Source organism: Monodelphis domestica, chromosome 8 (assembly GCF_027887165.1).
Source record: "Monodelphis domestica isolate mMonDom1 chromosome 8, mMonDom1.pri, whole genome shotgun sequence".
Lineage (NCBI taxonomy): Eukaryota > Metazoa > Chordata > Mammalia > Didelphimorphia > Didelphidae > Monodelphis > Monodelphis domestica.
Genome location: NC_077234.1, coordinates 236470417 through 236487847, shown reverse-complemented (window position 1 = coordinate 236487847; position 17431 = coordinate 236470417). Strand labels below are relative to the sequence as shown.

Genomic DNA, 17431 nt, shown 5'->3' with positions numbered 1-17431 from the left:
GTCACCTGTAGTCAATTGCTTACCAGAGGTAACTGACAGGGCGAGAGATGGAGAGCTTGTTCCTCCCTACGGTGGGTTCATGAACATTTTGCTGAAATGGTTACTGAACGATGGCTTGGGTCCCGTGGAAGAGGGAATCGAGGAGCTTTCTACCATGGCCAAGGTAAGAGCTAGCGGGTGCAAGAAGGGGATGTGAAGGGCGGAATTGTGTTGGGCCAGTCTCAGCAGATTCTCTGTGGTTTGGCACGGTCAATAGAACCCAGCCAGGCAACGGCTGGTCTGACACACACAGACCACTCGGGGAATGGGAAAGTGGCTTGAAAGAAGGAAGTAAGGTAGAAGGGCATGGGCTAACCCAAGGCGAATTTTCTAACTAACATCGCAGGATCTAATAGGATTTCTTCAGTGATTTATCCTACACGAGTCCTCCCCTCACTGTCTAAAAATCGCAGCCCCTGTTCTTGGCTAAGCTAAGCTACCCCCCCCGCCCCCCCCAGCTGCTTTTAAGGAAAGGGCCTGAGAGGGCCCAGGGAAGGTCTTAGATCCAGAAAGGGCCCAGGCCTGGGCTCACAATCAGATGGTTCAGCATCACCAGGAACTGCCCTAGATAACAGCAAGTCAGCCGGGCAGCAGGGCAGCAGGCCAGGCCAGGATCAGCCACCAAGGCAAAGCAGCCCGTGCCTCCAGGCCAAAAGCAGAGAAAACCTCCGTTAGCCGCCCCTTCCTTACTTTCCATTCTAGAATCCTCTCCTGTGAGTCTTATGCCTCTGAAAGCTGGCTCTAACCCTCTCCTCCGTATTACAAGTGTGATGTTATGGAGGAAGAAGCAAGGAAGCCTGGCAAACAGTAACAGCTAACACGGGTAAAGCGCCTACTATGTGCCAGGCACAATGCCAAGCACTTCCCAGTTGCTCATTATCTCATTTAATCCTCAGGACGACCCTGGGATGTAGGAGGCTGGGCAATCCCCACTTCACAAGTGAGGAACCGGAGAAAGGCTCTGCTTTTAAGTGGATTCGGATGTAGAATGTGTTGGAGCATTGGGGTAGTTTGGGGAAAGGTGCTTGTCGGGAAGGGGCAACAAGGGGCAGGCTTCTTACATGGACTATCTTTCTAGTCGTCTGGGTATATAAACTCAGAGGGATCCAGGGCTCTCTTCTCTCTCACCCCCAAGGCAGGGGATACTATGGCTCTCTGTTGCCATCAGAGGATCTGCGGGTGCTAAACCAATTTTTAGTTCATTGCTCCAGAGGGTAGTTCCATCATGCTGAAGCCAGGTTGTCACGACCTTTAAATGCCAAGCTGAAAAGTCTGTCTTTGATCTTCAGAGACAATGGGGAAACACCGAATTTTTTTAAGCCCTCACCTCCTGTCTTAGAATCAATGCTATGCATTATTGGTTCCAAGGCTGGTAAGGGCTAGGCAATAGGAGTTAAGTGACTTGCCCAGGGTGACACAGCTAGGAAGTGTCTGGGGTCAAATTTGAACCCAGGACCTCCCATCTCAAAACCTAGTTCTCAATCCACTGAGCCACCTAGCTGCCCTTCCACCGCATATTTTTAGCAGGGGATTAAAATAATCAGGTCTATGACTTAGAAAACATGAAGTTGGCAGTCAAATAGAGGGCAGATCTGAGAAAGGAGAGATCAGAAGCAGGTCCGTGAATTAGGAAGTTATTTCAATAGACCAGGAGAGGGGTGAAGAAAGCCTTAACTAGATGTGTACAGAATGAGTAGTGATAAAGATTTGCTTTTGCTGCTCTCTCATGCCTTTACCCAACACATGGGAGCCAAACTCAAATAGGAATAAGGCTCCTAAACTGAACATAATTATCTCTGCAGCCCCAAAATTGACTTAGTTTTAAAATGTGACATTTTCTATGTTTTATCATATTTTTATTTATGTTGTCAAGTATTTCCCAATTATATTTTAATCTGGTTTCACCGAACCTAGGGGGGTAGTGACCTGTGGGCTGTTTGACATTTCTGCCCCAAACCTAAGCTCTACGTCAAGGTCTACCACCTCCATCATTGCTTTTCTCATCAATCCGGCCATCGTTCCTAATTTCTAGGACTAACAGTCGACAATCCTGTGAGTGTGTCCATCTTACCCAAACCGAGAAGCCAATTCTCTACGGTCTTGGACCTTTACTTGTTATCTCCTCTGCATTAATTGAGTCTCTTCATCTGGTCATGAGCTCCTTGTGTGCAGGAACTGAAATACCTGTTGATTTGTTGATTAGCAAAGCTGTTGAATGGTCACAGCACATGCTTATTAAGCACTCACCACTGTGCTAACTCTTTAAATTTTCTGTTCAATCTTTCCATAAACCTTCAAGTCAAACTTTCTGTAAAGTTTACAGCAATGTGGTTGCTCTGCGGTACAGTACCATGGACAGACAGATGGCTTAATCAATTCTGTTTTACAGTGGAGGTGATGCTGAGGTGCACATAGACCTAGAGTTGGAGAGTACATCTCATATTCCCTCGTGAAATACCAATGACAAAACTGACCAGGTGGAGTATTCTGGGAGTTTCTATTTCTTCCTATGAGGAAGAATGGCATTTGCGCTGATAATCTCTAAGATTCTCCCAGGCTTACAAATTCTGGGATTCCACGGACTCCAGTGAAGTCTCAGAAAGAGGGGGATTTGGGGGGGAGAGCAACTGGTCATATGACATGAACATGACAAAAAAATAGATGTTTTTTCTTTTTCTCCGAAGTCCAACTTTTCATCGGATCCATGGATGCCTGAGGAAAAGGATGGGAAGGTTAAGTCTGCTGCTTAAATATCACAGTCTTTCTACAATGCCATCTAAGATTACACAGAGAAGACATTCTTCTACAAATTGGCTTTATACAAAGTGGGCTTCAAATGCCACATTTCAGAGACTTGATTCTTATCGGACTAACAAAATGTCACCAATGACAATAATTTCCTGTGGATGAGAACTTAGGTTTATCAGATGTGGCTCCAGAGAACAGAGCTAAGATCACTGGATGGAAGTCACCGAGAGGGGAATTTTGGCTTAATAGAAAGAATTTCCTTATTATTTTGGACCTGTCCAACAATGAAATGAGACAGCCTCAATCATTCAGCAAGAATTTATTAAGCATTTACTATACACTGGGAATATAAAGACAAAAAATGAATCAGTTCCTGCCCTTGAGGAGCTTATATTCTACTTAGGGGGGATATGATATGTACATAAACATTTATATGTGCAAAAAAAGAAAAATTTTAAATCCATAGAGGGGTATATGGTCAGAAAATATAAATAGCTCAGGGGAATCTCCACAACTGACTAATAATCATAGCATTTTATTTTTATAACACAAGTAGAAAAATTTGTAACTCTAATCTGGATCTCAGACAAGTATTATACTTATTGGTTTGGACAATGGTGGTAGGATGCCCTTATTGCAGATACAGTGCATGGTGGGGATAAAAGAAAACCATTTGAAGTTTGAATGAACAAAGCTAACAACCATATACCATGTAAAAATTTCTATAAACCCTATGACTGCTTTTAAACAGTCAGATAACAGAGAGCACACACTAGATTTATAGCCAGATGACTTGTGTTCAAATTCTGGCTCAAATACTTATTACTGATGTGACCTCCCCCTTTCTGGGCTTCATGAGGGGGCTTTTTAAGGTCCCTCTCAGTTCTAAATCTGATGATGATAGCCTAAGAAAAGAATTCAGTCTGATAAAATAAATCTCAATAATATTAATAATTCTTTTATAATTTATAAAAGTAGCCACGGAATCACTCTTTAATACAAACAGATGCAAAATGTACTTCTACTTTAGTCAAGGGACTGTTGTTTTTTTTTAGGAGTAATATTAGCAAATGATTGTCAGAGGGCAAAAGTGAATCTCTGGAAGCTTTCTTTCCTTGTTTTGTTCAACCCTCCAGATTATAAAGGACAACCAGTAAATGAGATAACATTGAGTAGAAGCAGCTAAACTACAGAGAGCTCAGTCCTTTCTACTTCTCTTAAAAAGAAAGATGTTTGCCAAAATGTATATTCATTGTACATATGTTGTCCCCTTCCATTTTTCAAGGCTTGTCATCTTCCCGGAGTGTATCAATGGAAGATAGGAGTTGATGAAATGTGGGACGTTTTTCTGGAAGCTAAATGAAAAGAAAAGTCATCGTTAGGGGTGATTGATCTTCCACCAAAACAAAAATGAGTGTCTTCCCATTCTAGGTGTTCTTATCCCTTGGAAGACTGCTGAAACATGCCGGATTTGACAGATCAGATATGAAAATAAGCTTGTGCCTCCTGATTTGGGGGGTTTCCATTCATGTCCTATATTATCACATGCCATTAGACCGCTACTGTTCTCTTTCAGAGAAGAGGCAGAGTAGTTAAACCATGACTACGGCTTGCCTCTTTTCTCTGCCTTTCCCCCATTTTGTCTCTACCTACTTTAATTCTTACTCAGTTCAGCAGTAGCGATCTGCAATTCTTATCCCCTTCTTCTCACCTTTCACTGTGCCCCTCTGGAATACCTGTGCCCCGATTAACAAACTATTCTTTTCACATGTTTTTCTCAACCTGTCTTCATGGGAATATCTTTTTTCCAGAGGATAGCTCCTTCCTTAGCACTCTTTCCAATGCTAATTTCTCTCTTTTCATACCCCACCCCACACACTGATCCAGAAGGTCCAGAAGGAAGCAAGTTCCCCACTGCCACTCCAAGATACTTCTCCTGCAGCCACTGCTCATCAGCCCATCCATCCATCTGTATCACTCCTTGTTGCTCTTACCTACCAAGTCATCTCTTATTCACCGCATCTCTCTCTCCTTTCTTAGTTCAGTCCAGTCTGGGTCTTACTATGATTCGTAGTGACTAATATTCACTGGGACGCCCCTTTGAAGCACACTGTCATTCCGGCTGATCAACCTTCTAATGCCTGTGACCACTGGCTGCAGTCTACCTCAGCCATTCAGAGAGGGCCACGCTCTCATCACTCAAAGCAATTCTCTATTATTTTTAATTCTGAAATTCTCCTTTCTGATTAAACCTTCTTGGTGGTCTATCTCTTCTCTGTCGCACTCCTTTTGTGTAGTCTTTGTCCTTACGTGAGCTTGAGTTCTTTCATTTGTCCCTGTTTTCCCGCTCTACTCTGACTTTTTTCTCCCTTCACAGTACTATTCTATAGAAGTCGGCTTTTTGCTTCACTTCTGAATGCTTTCTTGTTCTTCCTGCCAGTCCTTACTCCTGGATGCCCTCAGCTTCCTGTCTCCCCTAAATTAACTCCTGAGGTACCAAGTACTACCAGGGACGAGCAAACTTCTGTGCCAAATAAGTCCACGATAAGTGATCTATGTCCCATGCTTGGAATTCTCTCCCTCCTTATCTTTACCTCCCAGCTTCCTTTGCTTCCCTCAAGTCCAGCCTGTATGGGAAGCCTCTTAAGGTTTTCCCCTTAATGCTGTTGTCTTCCCTCTGTTGATGATCTCGAATATAGCCTGTATTTATTTTGTTTGTACATAGTGATGTGCATGTTGTAGTTCTAGTCTGTTGTCTCCTCTATTAGACAGTGAGCTCCTTGAAAACAGAGACTTTGTGGGCTTTTCTTTGCATCCCCAGAACTTAGCATAGTGACTAGCATGTGACAGGCACTTAACAAATGCTAGCCAACTGACTTGGCAGCCTTTATGAATATATATTTATTTTATGATTCACTAAAAGAACACTTCCTAAAGAATTATAAGCATTGTTTTTCCTCAATTTCCCAGAATCTGACTCTCTCTCTCTGTCTCTCTGTCTCTCTCTCTCTCTCTCTCACTCTCTCTCTCTCTCTCTCTCTCTGTCTCTCTCTCTCTCCCCCTCTCTCTTTTTTTCTCCCTCCCTCTCTCTCTCTCCCTCCCTCTCTCCTTCCCTCTCTCTCTCTCTCTCTCTCTCTCTCTCTCTCTCTCTCTCTCTCTCTCTCTCTCTCTCTCTCTCTCTCTCTCCTCCCCTCTTTCTTTCCCCTTCCCTCTCTCCTTTCCTTACTGCAAAATCAAAAGATGTCCATCCTTAGTTCTCTTCTTTCATACCTCAAACACCCCTACAATTTGTCCACCTCCCTTTTGCTTCATTCTCTGAGGAAGAGATAGTCATTCTTTTTCCTTCCATAGTTTCTTACTATTCTCTTCTCATTTCCACCCTTAAAAGTTGAGGAGAGTTAGTAAAGGAATTCTGGAATCAGAAAATCTGAATTTCAGACTTAGATCTTCCCTTTATTAGCTGTGTGATCTTGGGCCAAATACAGCCTAGACTTTAACTTCCTTATAGATAAGCATAGATATGTATAAAATTATATTTCATTACCTACTTTAGTATGTCTAAATCAAACTTATAGAACTGATAAACTGGCTGGCTCTCTCTTCTGACCTCTCTGTTCCCATCATCTTACACCTAGTTGTCTCAAACCCAAATCTTTGGTGCCATTCACCACTTCATAAACACATCAATATATGCAAATATTCATGTAAGTACGAATGTGTGTGTGATTGCAAATGTTTAACAACCAGATATCTCTGGCAGATGTGTAAGAATAACACATTTTTACATTTAAGTTGTGTTATTAACACTTTCTTAAATCTAAATAATCAATAAAATAATAAATCAAGTCTTTATTTGTAGTATTTGCCAAATTCCTCAGTGTAAATGCTCACATTGAAAATTTAAACAAGCTGATTTCAGCTTGAACAGAAAACCAATGTTAAATTTTCATTTGCCCTTTGCAAACCTTAAAGTGCTATAAGTATACTACTTCTATCTCTCTATCTATCCATTTATCTCTCTATCCATATATCATCCATCCATTCATCTCTATCTATCCATCTATTTTTATATATGTATTTCTATCTATCATCCATCTGTCTATCCATCTATCTATTTATCTATCTATCTATCTATCTATCTATCTATCTATCTATCTATCTATCCATCCATCCATCCATCCATCTATCTATCTATCTATCTATCTGTCTATCTATCTATCTATCTATCTATCTATCTATCTATCTATCTATCTATCTATCTATCTATCTATTCATCCATCCATCTATCTATCTATCTATCTATCTATCTATCTATCTATCTATCTATCTATCTGTCTGTCTGTCTGCCTATCTATCTATCTATCTATCTATCTATCTATCTATCTATCTATCTATCTGTCTGTCTGTCTGTCTGTCTGTCTGTCTGTCTATCTATCTATCTATCTATTCATCTATCTATCTATCTATCTATCTATCTATCTATCTGTCTGTCTGTCTGCCTATCTATCTATCTATCTATCTATCTATCTATCTATCTATCTATCTGTCTGTCTGTCTGTCTGTCTGTCTGTCTGTCTGTCTGTCTATCTATCTATCTATCTATCTATCTATCTATCTATCTATCTATCTATTCATCCATCCATCCATCCATCCATCCATCTATCTATCTATCTATCTATCTATCTATCTATCTATCTATCTATCTATCTATGTATCTATCTATCTATCTATCTATTCATCCATCCATCCATCCATCTATCTGTCTATCTATATATATCTAACTATCAATCTATCTTCCATCTAGCTTTTTGTCTCTGTCTGTCTGTCTGTCTGCATGTGTATACACACACACACACACACACACTCACTCACTCACTCACTTTTTTTAACCAAGAATTTTAAATTTAAAGCGTAAAGCTTCATTAAGACTTTTGGAACACCTTGTACATGTGGTCTTTTCCATTTTTGCTTTATAAAGTTACCCCTTAGAGTAATTGAATATAGATATATTGAGTCAGAAGGAATATCTAGGCAATATTTAGTCCAGCATCATCGTTTGACATAAGAAAACTAAAGCCCGGTGACAGCAAGCCTAAGTGACTTGTCCAAGATGACATATAAAGTGTATGCCATAGACAGGATATAAACTCCAGTTCTTTCTTTCAAATCTAGTCTTCTTTCCTCTGTGCCACGTCCTTAAAACCCTTAAGACCTCTATTACTGAAACAGCCCCTCAAATGGTCTCCCCGCCTATCATTTCTCCTGTATTCTAATCTACCCTATGTTCAGGTGTCAAATTAATCTTTCTTCCTGGGGCATCACTCTAAAGCCTCTAGTTACTCCAATTTGTGTCCCAAATTCCCTATCTTATGATTCAAAGTCCTCAAAAACTTGTCCAGACCTGCTTTCTAATTGTGTTTTGTCTCTCACTTATTTCCTAACAAACCCCAACCTTTGGCAACACTGCCCCATATTTTGGAATGCCTTTCTATCCAACTCTGGCTATCCATAATGCACATTTATGGATAATGAATATTTAGCTGTGTGGCACAGTGCCAGCCCTAAAATTAGGAAGATGAGTTCAAATGTAGCCTCAGACACTTACTAGCCACATGAGCCTGGGCAAGTCACTTAATCCTATTTGCCTCAATTTCCTCATCTGTAAAATGAGCTATAGATGGAAACAGTAAGCCACTCTAGTATCTTTGCAAAAAAAAAGGGGGGGGGTCATAAAGAGTTGGACAGGACCGAATAACAAAAATGAATGGAAAGTTCAATGCATAACTCCATTGCATTTATCACCCCATAAATGCACTCGTTTGCATATTGTTATTTATTCTTCTCTGTTTCTAAAATGATCCAATATTTTGCAGTTGAGGGTTTTTTTTAAATTTGCTGGGAGCATAGTTATTGTTTTCTAAATGTAACTTGTCTTCATAAATTGCATGAGGGAAAATCCCACGATAATGTTTTGCAGCCTTCTCTTGTTTAGTTGGCACAGTGCCAAACATTGTCATTCCATTACTCCTTTTTAATGCTGGTCAACATAAGGGCTGGCCTTGAAACTGGGGAGGATCTGGGTGGGGTCAAGTGCCACTTTGGCTACAAATGGGTAGTATGACCTTGGGTAAGTAAACATTTAACGTCTCAGTGCTATGACCAAGTCAAATAATCTTTCAGAGATTACCCCTGTGTAATGGGGTAAAACTGGAATAGAAATAGGGCCACTACTATGTCCATGAGGATCCCTGCGGACTGCACGCTGACTGAGTTTTAAAATATAATGTTACCTGTTTTATTGCACTTTCATTTCTTTTGCTCAATATTCTCAGTTACGCTTTAATCTGGGTGGGGGTTATCCGGAGTGTCCATGTTTGACACCTTGGATTTAGGCAATTCCCTAACCCAATACATTGCAGAGAAGGTGACAACTTGAATTGGCAGAGGGCGTTTCTTACATCAACAGGTCCCTATTTGTCTCTCTCTCTCAGCTCAAATATTCAAGACAATTTGTGATCTCATTGATATGAAAATTCCTTGTAGGGATCCAGATTGCAATTCAACTATCCCTTTTCCACAATCCTGAGCTCTAATGCCACTTAAGTTTGCCATAAGAGGTTCACACCATCTATGTGCAAATGGCTTTCTATCTACCTCTGCCCAACCATAATGCAAATTATAAACACATTTATAATGAATAAGAATAATGCTATTATATTATAATATAATAATAAATTATAAATATATTTATAAACAAATGGATATATGAATATCCAGCTATACGGCATATTTGGAATGTTTTCTTGACATTCTCCTGATGAGCACAACGTAAAGATACCAATGGACAGACTGCCCAGCATGGTGCTGACGGCTGACTATAGCTATCATATTATGAGTTCACTATGTACAGTAGATAGAATGCTAGACTTGAAGTCAGGAAAACCCGAGTTCAAGTCCTTTCTCATATATTAACTTAGTGGTAGGACCCTGGGCAGGTCATTTAACCTCTTTTGGGCTTAGTTTCTTCTTTTGTAAGATGGAGATGATAATAATAGCGCCCCATGCACAGGATTCCTGGGAGACTCAAATAAGAAAACAGAAATGAAACGTTTTGCCAACCTTAAAGTGCTACATAAATGTTCCCTATTATAATCATAGCTTGCCTCATGCCAGCAGCTGTACATTATTTGGTAGGTGTTGTCCGAAGCTAGCTGTGGTCGATACAGTCGATAACCTTGGGAAACCTTTGTCACCACCTGTCTATTATCGTAGAGCTCGTAAGGTTGCTTTCCCAAACTGAATACCTCCCACATCAGGATTCCTATGAAAAAACAAGAGAAAAATATGGCTGAAAAACAACAACAGAAAAAAGGCAAGGGACAGACTATTTGGCAAATGAACTTTCAGTAAAAGAAAGTGAATACCCAGAGGTAGCAGGGAACCAAAATGCTGCCCATTGGATAATGCCTCCAAAGTAAAGTGGTTTGGAGTATTTTCATATACCTAGAGCTGAAAAGTCCCATATTCAGCAATTAGGTGGCACAGTGGATAGAGGGCCAGTCTGCGAATCAGGAAGTCCCATTTTCCTGTTCAAATATGGCCTCAGACACTTACTAACCATGTGGCCATTTGCCTTAGTTTCCTCATCTAAAAGTGAGCTAGAGAAGGAAATGTCTAGCCATTCCAGTAGCTTTGCTAAAAATGCCCCAAGCAGGGTCACAAAGAGTCTGAAAAGGCTGAAGAACAATAGTCCAATACTCAAGCCTTAGAGATAAAGAAACTAAAACTGAGAAGTCTTTCCCAAGGATGACAGAGCCAGGAATCCGAGTCTTTGGATTTCAAATCTAATATTCTCCACTGTACTACATTGTCTCAAGTCACAGTTAAATTTTAACTACTGATACAAGTAGCCCCAGTTCCAAAGTTTCCATTGCTAAGGGATCCTCTTCTCAATGATGGAGATGAATAGAGGCATGGATTAGAGAGGCTTCATCTGTAACAATTCCCTTCTCTCTCCCCCCCTCCCCCCCCCACCTTTACCTATTGTCAAATGACTAAAAAATAGTTCTACAATATAGAATTCATAATAGAGAACATTTTTGATTTAATTTAATTTTTTAATTTTTTCCCATGGTTGCGTGATTCTTGTTGCCTTCCTCCTCTCTTCCCTCCCTCCTCCCAGAGATGACAAGCAATTTCACTGGGTTATACATATATTTTCACTCAAATCCCATTTCCTTTTTAGAGAAAAATTTTGAAGTAGCATGGTGTGGTTGACCAGGGCCATGATGCCTTGGTGTTAGAAAGACTTGGCTGGTTCAAGTCCTGCCTCTGACGCGTACTGGTTCTATAAATACATAGCCACTCCAAGCCCCCAGGTAACTCGCTAAAATTAAGATTCCTTTGAGCTAGGAAACTGCTTGCATGCATTAAACCATAGGAATAGGAAAATTAAAACAATAACAAGGAAAATTATGAGTAGTACGCTTTTAAAGCCAACCACATAAGAGCTGATCTTTGTTAATGATCCATAACGACGTTCCTATGGGGTTTCTTTAAGAAAATGAATCAAAAAGTAAATTTTTATGGAAAGATATGATTAACACATATTTCTTATTTATCTCTGGTCAGCTAACAACTGGTCAATTCAACGCAGTGGAGTAGGAAAGAGATCTTTAAGTTATCTAACTGTTGTTTTTAAATAGACAAAGCAAATAAATTTGGGCTTTACATAACCATAACCTCAATGTCATACTGCTATTTTTTAAAGTTAGTTGAACCTTTTTGTGAGAAAATTTCCTGCATCTCTTTCATGTGGGAAGAGACCAAAAGGATATATATCACCCAGCATACTGTTGACTTTAAATGAGACCAAGAAAGTCCCCTCCATATATGGTAACCTCTTTTTTGTTATTGTTTGTTATTTAAAGAAATTTCTCTAAGATCTGCAAATGTTTAAGTTTCTCATTGTTTGTTGCTGCCGCTGCTCCTACTCTAATGATTTTTCCTTTGGGAAGTCAACTTCTAGGACAATTATGCCTCCCTGGAGGACAATGTTCTTACCGAAGGCCCATACATCAGACTTGCTGCTATATTTGGAGTAATGAAAGACTTCTGGTGCTGACCATTTGATGGGGAACTTTGTTCCTATTGAGCTGACATATTGATCATCGAGGACATATCTGGAAGAGATTAAAGAGATTGTGAGACCCGGGTCACTGCCCAAGAAGGAGACCTTCAGTGCCTCTTACTTTAATTCCACTGAAGAATTTAGATCAATAAACATGGGTGGGGACTAAAGGTATTTTGGGAGAATTCTCCGAGCAGTTCTAGCTTTTGCTGCTACTGAGCCACCATCTTGGCTCTGCCCCATGCTAAAGATATTCTGGCAGCATATCTAAACATATAAATTACAGCTAGAGTACAGACCTTTGGAGATAGCCCTTCTTTCCCAAACTCTTACAGAATTTCCATGAAGCCATGTATGGGTTTAAGTTAGACAAATGTACATTATTATGCTTCTGGGTTACCAAGGCTAAATGATTAATTTTGCATATGGAATGTCCAAGAATAACAATTACTGGATTTTAAAAAAACAACCTTTACCTTCCATCTTAGAATAAATACTGCGTATTGGTTCCAAAGCAGAATAGCAAGAAAGGGCTAAGCAATGCTGTTTAAGTGAGTAGGAAGTGTCTGAGGCCAGATTTGACCCCCAGACCTCTTGTCCCCAGGCCTGGCTCTCAATCCTCTGAGCCACCTACCTGCTCCTAATAATAATCATTGTTAAGACAATAGAAGACTTCACATGGCATCAGCCCTCAGTGAATAATAATTTAAATTAAATAAAAAGTAAAGCACAGAAAACTCACCTAAGATACTGCTAACAGATTGATTAAAATAATATTCTTCCATGGGAAAAGTCATTTAAAGAGGCAAATAAATCACTACAGAATATAACCCGAGAATCAAAAGTTGTGAAATGGATTTACTCTAATTATAAATATTCAAAGCAGGTAATATGACCAGATCTAAGGGAAAGAAATCTAAATTTTTTTTAAACCCTTACCTTCTGTCTTGGAATTGTCACTAAGTATTGCTTCTAAGGCAGAAGAATAGTAAGGGCTAGGCAAAGGGCATTAAATACTTGCCCATTGTCACACAGGAAATATCTGAGGTCAGATTTGAACCCAGGATTTTCCCTCTCTGGGTCTAGCTCTTCTGTTTACTGTGCTATCTACCTGCCTCAAGAAGTCTGAATTTTAAGAGGCTGCAAATCCAAAGTGTTCTAGATTGGTATTTTTCTTTATGGAAAAGGAGTAGCTTAAGAAATCCCATATTGACTATCATGATGGGGTATCATTACACTGGAGGAGAAAAGCGTCATTTCCTTGAGGGTCTCAGCCCCAGTGGCATAGCCAGTGGCTCTTGCTGTCATCCTCTAGGAAGGGGACAAGGTATGGTGATTGAACTTCAAATGAAGGATGAGTTCAAGAATATAATCCAGGAGAGGATCAAGATGATTCCTGGTGGTGGCCCAGAGTTAGGTAAGACAACATGGATGGTCATGTTGAATGCAGGTATCCATAGCATAGCTTCAATTATTCTTTCCTGATTCCTCCTCTGGCTCTATATATAGAGAAAATTGGTGGGTGGCACCATCAGAGAGCATAACTGGCTGCCAGCAAATGTGAGAGCATTTATCATTGGTGTTTTTTGGAAGGAAATAAGGATAACAGGTTGCCCTCTTTTCTGCCCTCGAGAATAAGGTTCTCAAAGGAGGGTAGGTGAGAACATAATGGCAGACATCTAACACCAAGACTCAGGAACAAGAAAATTAGAGTTGAAAGAGACCTTAGAGACCATCTAGTCCAACCCATTCATTTTACAATTATGGAAACAGAAGCCTCCGAAAATTACGTCACTTGTCTACAGTGAAACTGGTAGCCGGGGAGTCAAAATTTGAACCCAAATCTTCTGACTTCAAATCTAATATTCTCATCCCTATTTCAGAAAACTGTATGGATTCTAAAGTCAGGCCAAGGGCTTATTTATTCCCAAGCAGCAAACTATCAAAGTGATAAACAAATAGGAGTTATTGCATAATTAAAATCAAAGTAACTCATGGCACTAAGCAAATATCTCCAAATGTTCAATTTAATGAATGCCTTTTAAAAATAGATTCACATTTGCCTGTGACAGTTCAGGAGACTGCTTTTCGAAGATAGGGAGTTGGAGTCCATCATTTCTGAAGTTAATGTGAATTCTGCATTCCTCTCCTTTTTTGTCACATCTTTTTTTAAGGCAAAGAGCAGGCGTTCAACCCAACTGTACTTTGTCCAATTTAGGGCCATTACATTCAGGCGAAATTGAAAACCCACACCCGCTAATTGTTCTTTTACACATTAACTCACTTGTGTGACATCCATATCTCCCCTTCGTGCGAAGAATATGCCCATTTAGTCTAGAATTGAAACAGTGCGCGAGGGCTGGGAACCAGGGTGATGAAGGACAACACAGGAAATCCAGAGCTAGGACAAACATTCTCCACATAATATCTACTGCTTTTTAAAAGGGAAGGGAAGCCAGAGGAAGGCAGCTTCTAAATCACTCAGCATTAACCCCGGTGGGGCAGCAGGAATGGTGAACAATCGTATCTTATTTAGTACGACACCATTCACACCCTCCTTAGTGCTGGGGAAATTTCTCTGGAATGAAAAGGAAAATTTCCCCAATGTTATCTAGGGTGCAAACCAAGCTGCAGCTCCTTTGAAAACATGCATGCAGAGTTTGGAGGGAATTTAGAGATCTCTACATCAAGGGTTCTTACCCTTAGAGAGGGGATGGGGGGGGGGGAGAAATACTACATCTTGGCTTTTACTAACTTCTAATTCAAATTCAGCATTTCCTTCAATTCTGATTTTTAAAAAAGTGATTCTGAGAAAGGTTCTATAGGCTTCCCCAGAGTGCGAGAGGGGTCCAGGACACAAGAGAGGTGAAGAACTTCTTTGTAATTTAGTGCAATCTAACTTATTTGGGGCAACAAAATGGCACAGTGGACAGGGCATCAGAACTGTAATCAGGAAAACCCCAGTAGAAATTTGACCTTTTTTACTTACTAGCTGTGGGATGCTGGACAAGTCACGTAACCTCATTTGCCTCAGTTTCCTCATCTGTAAAATGAACTAGAGGAGGAAATGGCAAACCACTCCAGGATCCTTACTAAGAAAACCCCAAATATGGTCATAAAGAGTCAGATCCAAATGAAACAACTCATCATTTTATCAATGAGAAATGTAGAATCAGCAATAAAGACTAAAGGTTTATTTAATCTTAATTTTTTTCTTTCAGGCAAATGACAAGCATTTTTTAAGTGCCTTCTAAGCAGCAGGAATTATGCTCACTGCTGGGGACACAAAAGCAAAAACTAAATAGATCCTGCCCTGCCAGGAGCTCACATTCTGTTTAGGGAAATGACATGTATGCGTATAAGTAAATAGAAAATATGTAGCAAAAAAAGTGATTTAAATAAAGGTGTTGATGACTATTAACAAATAATACTGCTATGAATACATTAACATTTCTATCCCAATTAAATATTAAACATATTTAATTTTATAAAGTGCAGCCTTGAAATGAATTTCCATCTCTAAGCAGTTCTCTAAGACTTCTAAGTTAATACTTTTGAAGCAGTCGGGGCTGGCAAAACTACCAAATGTCAGGGAGTTATGACTCTGACCCAGAATACATGCAGTACACAGAACACAATGATTGTGGGGTCTTAGGGAGATTGGGGCCTGGGTAAGGATGCTGTTAATTATCAGCTGCAAAATTAGCCAGACGGGATGGCAACTTCATTAGAAAACTAATGCTCTTGGATTCAATCAAGTAGATCCAAGATTTACAAACTGCACGCATTACTAGAGACAATGCCGAAAAAGGAATATAAATAAAAGATGATAAATTTCTTTTTTGCTATGTTAGCAGGGCATAATTCTTTCAATATTCTCTTTTAACCAAGGTGTAACCATTAAGGTCTCAATAAAATTTCTGCAGAAGATTGATCAATTTTTAGAAAATCTCTATTATTTTTATAGAATTGGGGAGCAGAAAGGAGCTTAAGAGATCAAAGGATCATGGGATTATGGATCTAGGATTGGAAGGGTCTATCTAGTATAATGTTCTCATTTTACAAATGAGGAAACTGAGATATGAAAATGATTTATTCAGCGTTAGAATGAGGTGTACAACCCAGGACAGTCTCCTGTCCTCTTCGAACTGTACCACAAGGTTTCTGATTGTGTTATTATTTGGGAAAACATTACTGCAAATCTCACTTCCTTATATTTATTTAGCATATGCCTCACCTGGTCATTCCAAAGTCAGATACTTTCACTGAAAGGTCACTGTCAACCAAGCAGTTCCTAGCAGCCTTTAGAGGAGGGAAAAAATAGGAAATTTATCACTTAGATGGGAACAAAAAAAAAATAGGTCATTTTTCTTTACTTCTCGGTCATAGTTAATATTTAAGAAAAATCTGAAGACAATAATAGAGGGCTTTAAGATTTATAAGTAATATATGTAATATGTATGTATAAAATCTGAGACAACAGAGGGCTTAAAAATTTATAAAGTAATATATTATAATATTTAATATATAATATATGTATACATAATGCATATTTGTATATATGTATATACTATATAGTAAGATATAGTATAAATATATATAGTAATATATAATATATAGTACTATAATAGCAATATATATTATTTATAATATATGTAAACTATATACAACTGAACTAGATTGAAAATTGAGTTACAAGATGGCAGCAGTGTAGATAATTCACTCAATTCCCAAACATCTTTTTATATGTATGTGGGGGAGAGTTCAAAAGATAACTTTTGGGCCTCTCAATAAGGTAAGTATAGTGTGTACTATTTTCCTTATTTTATAGATGTGTGGGAATTGAGTGAATTATCCTGCTGCCATCTTGTATCTCAATTCTCCATCTAGTTCAGTTCACTTCCTAGTCAATTATGGGTCCATTTCAACTTCTATCGTGTAGGAAAACTTCATTCAATCAAGGGAATTGTGAGAAAACTTTGTCACATTGTTTGAACCAAGTCTTGGTGTAGGTGGGACGCTGAACCACCTGATGCTTTGAGACCCTTAACGAGGGATCTAGATTATGTTGACCAGAAACCTCATTAAATCCAAAAACTGATGCAGGGAACTTTCTCACAATTGTACATCTGAAGCAACCCAAATATCCTATCTGAAATCTGGTCTTGTCCTGACTAGTCAGTTATTATTTCCATTTTTTTGGCTGAATATAGTCTCTTAAAAACAGTGCAACACCTCCTTTTCTGATTTCAGGAAATTGCACCTCTCTGCTCTCCTTCCTATTTTGGGAAGTCCCTAATCTTTCCTCCAATCAGAAATCAGATTAATTAATTAATTAATTACATGTCCTGGTTCATACCAAGTTTGAACCCTGGTTTTTTAAAATTGGTCTTATGTGATTGATTGTTTTTAATGCAGAAAAAACTGTCACTTTATATTCAGGGTCTTCAGACTGACTGGCGGAGTCCATCGACCCATTTATTATGCCTGTTTTACGAATAAGTTGAATAGTTC

The 17431-nt window shown here is 39.2% G+C and overlaps 1 protein-coding gene across 1 annotated transcript in view; it reads right to left on the bottom strand.

Annotated features, from left to right (window-relative positions):
• Positions 1-3090: 3090 nt before the first annotated feature.
• Positions 3091-17431, bottom strand: part of BMX (BMX non-receptor tyrosine kinase) — an 82241-nt gene continuing 67900 nt past the window's right edge. The window contains exons 16-19 of the mRNA XM_007500881.3: positions 16155-16219; positions 11851-11969; positions 9951-10108; positions 3091-4142 (exon numbers count right to left, since the gene is read on the bottom strand). Coding sequence (XP_007500943.2) covers positions 4068-4142; positions 9951-10108; positions 11851-11969; positions 16155-16219 — 417 coding nt within the window. The 3' untranslated portion in view covers positions 3091-4067. The remainder of the gene's footprint in view (positions 4143-9950; positions 10109-11850; positions 11970-16154; positions 16220-17431) is intronic.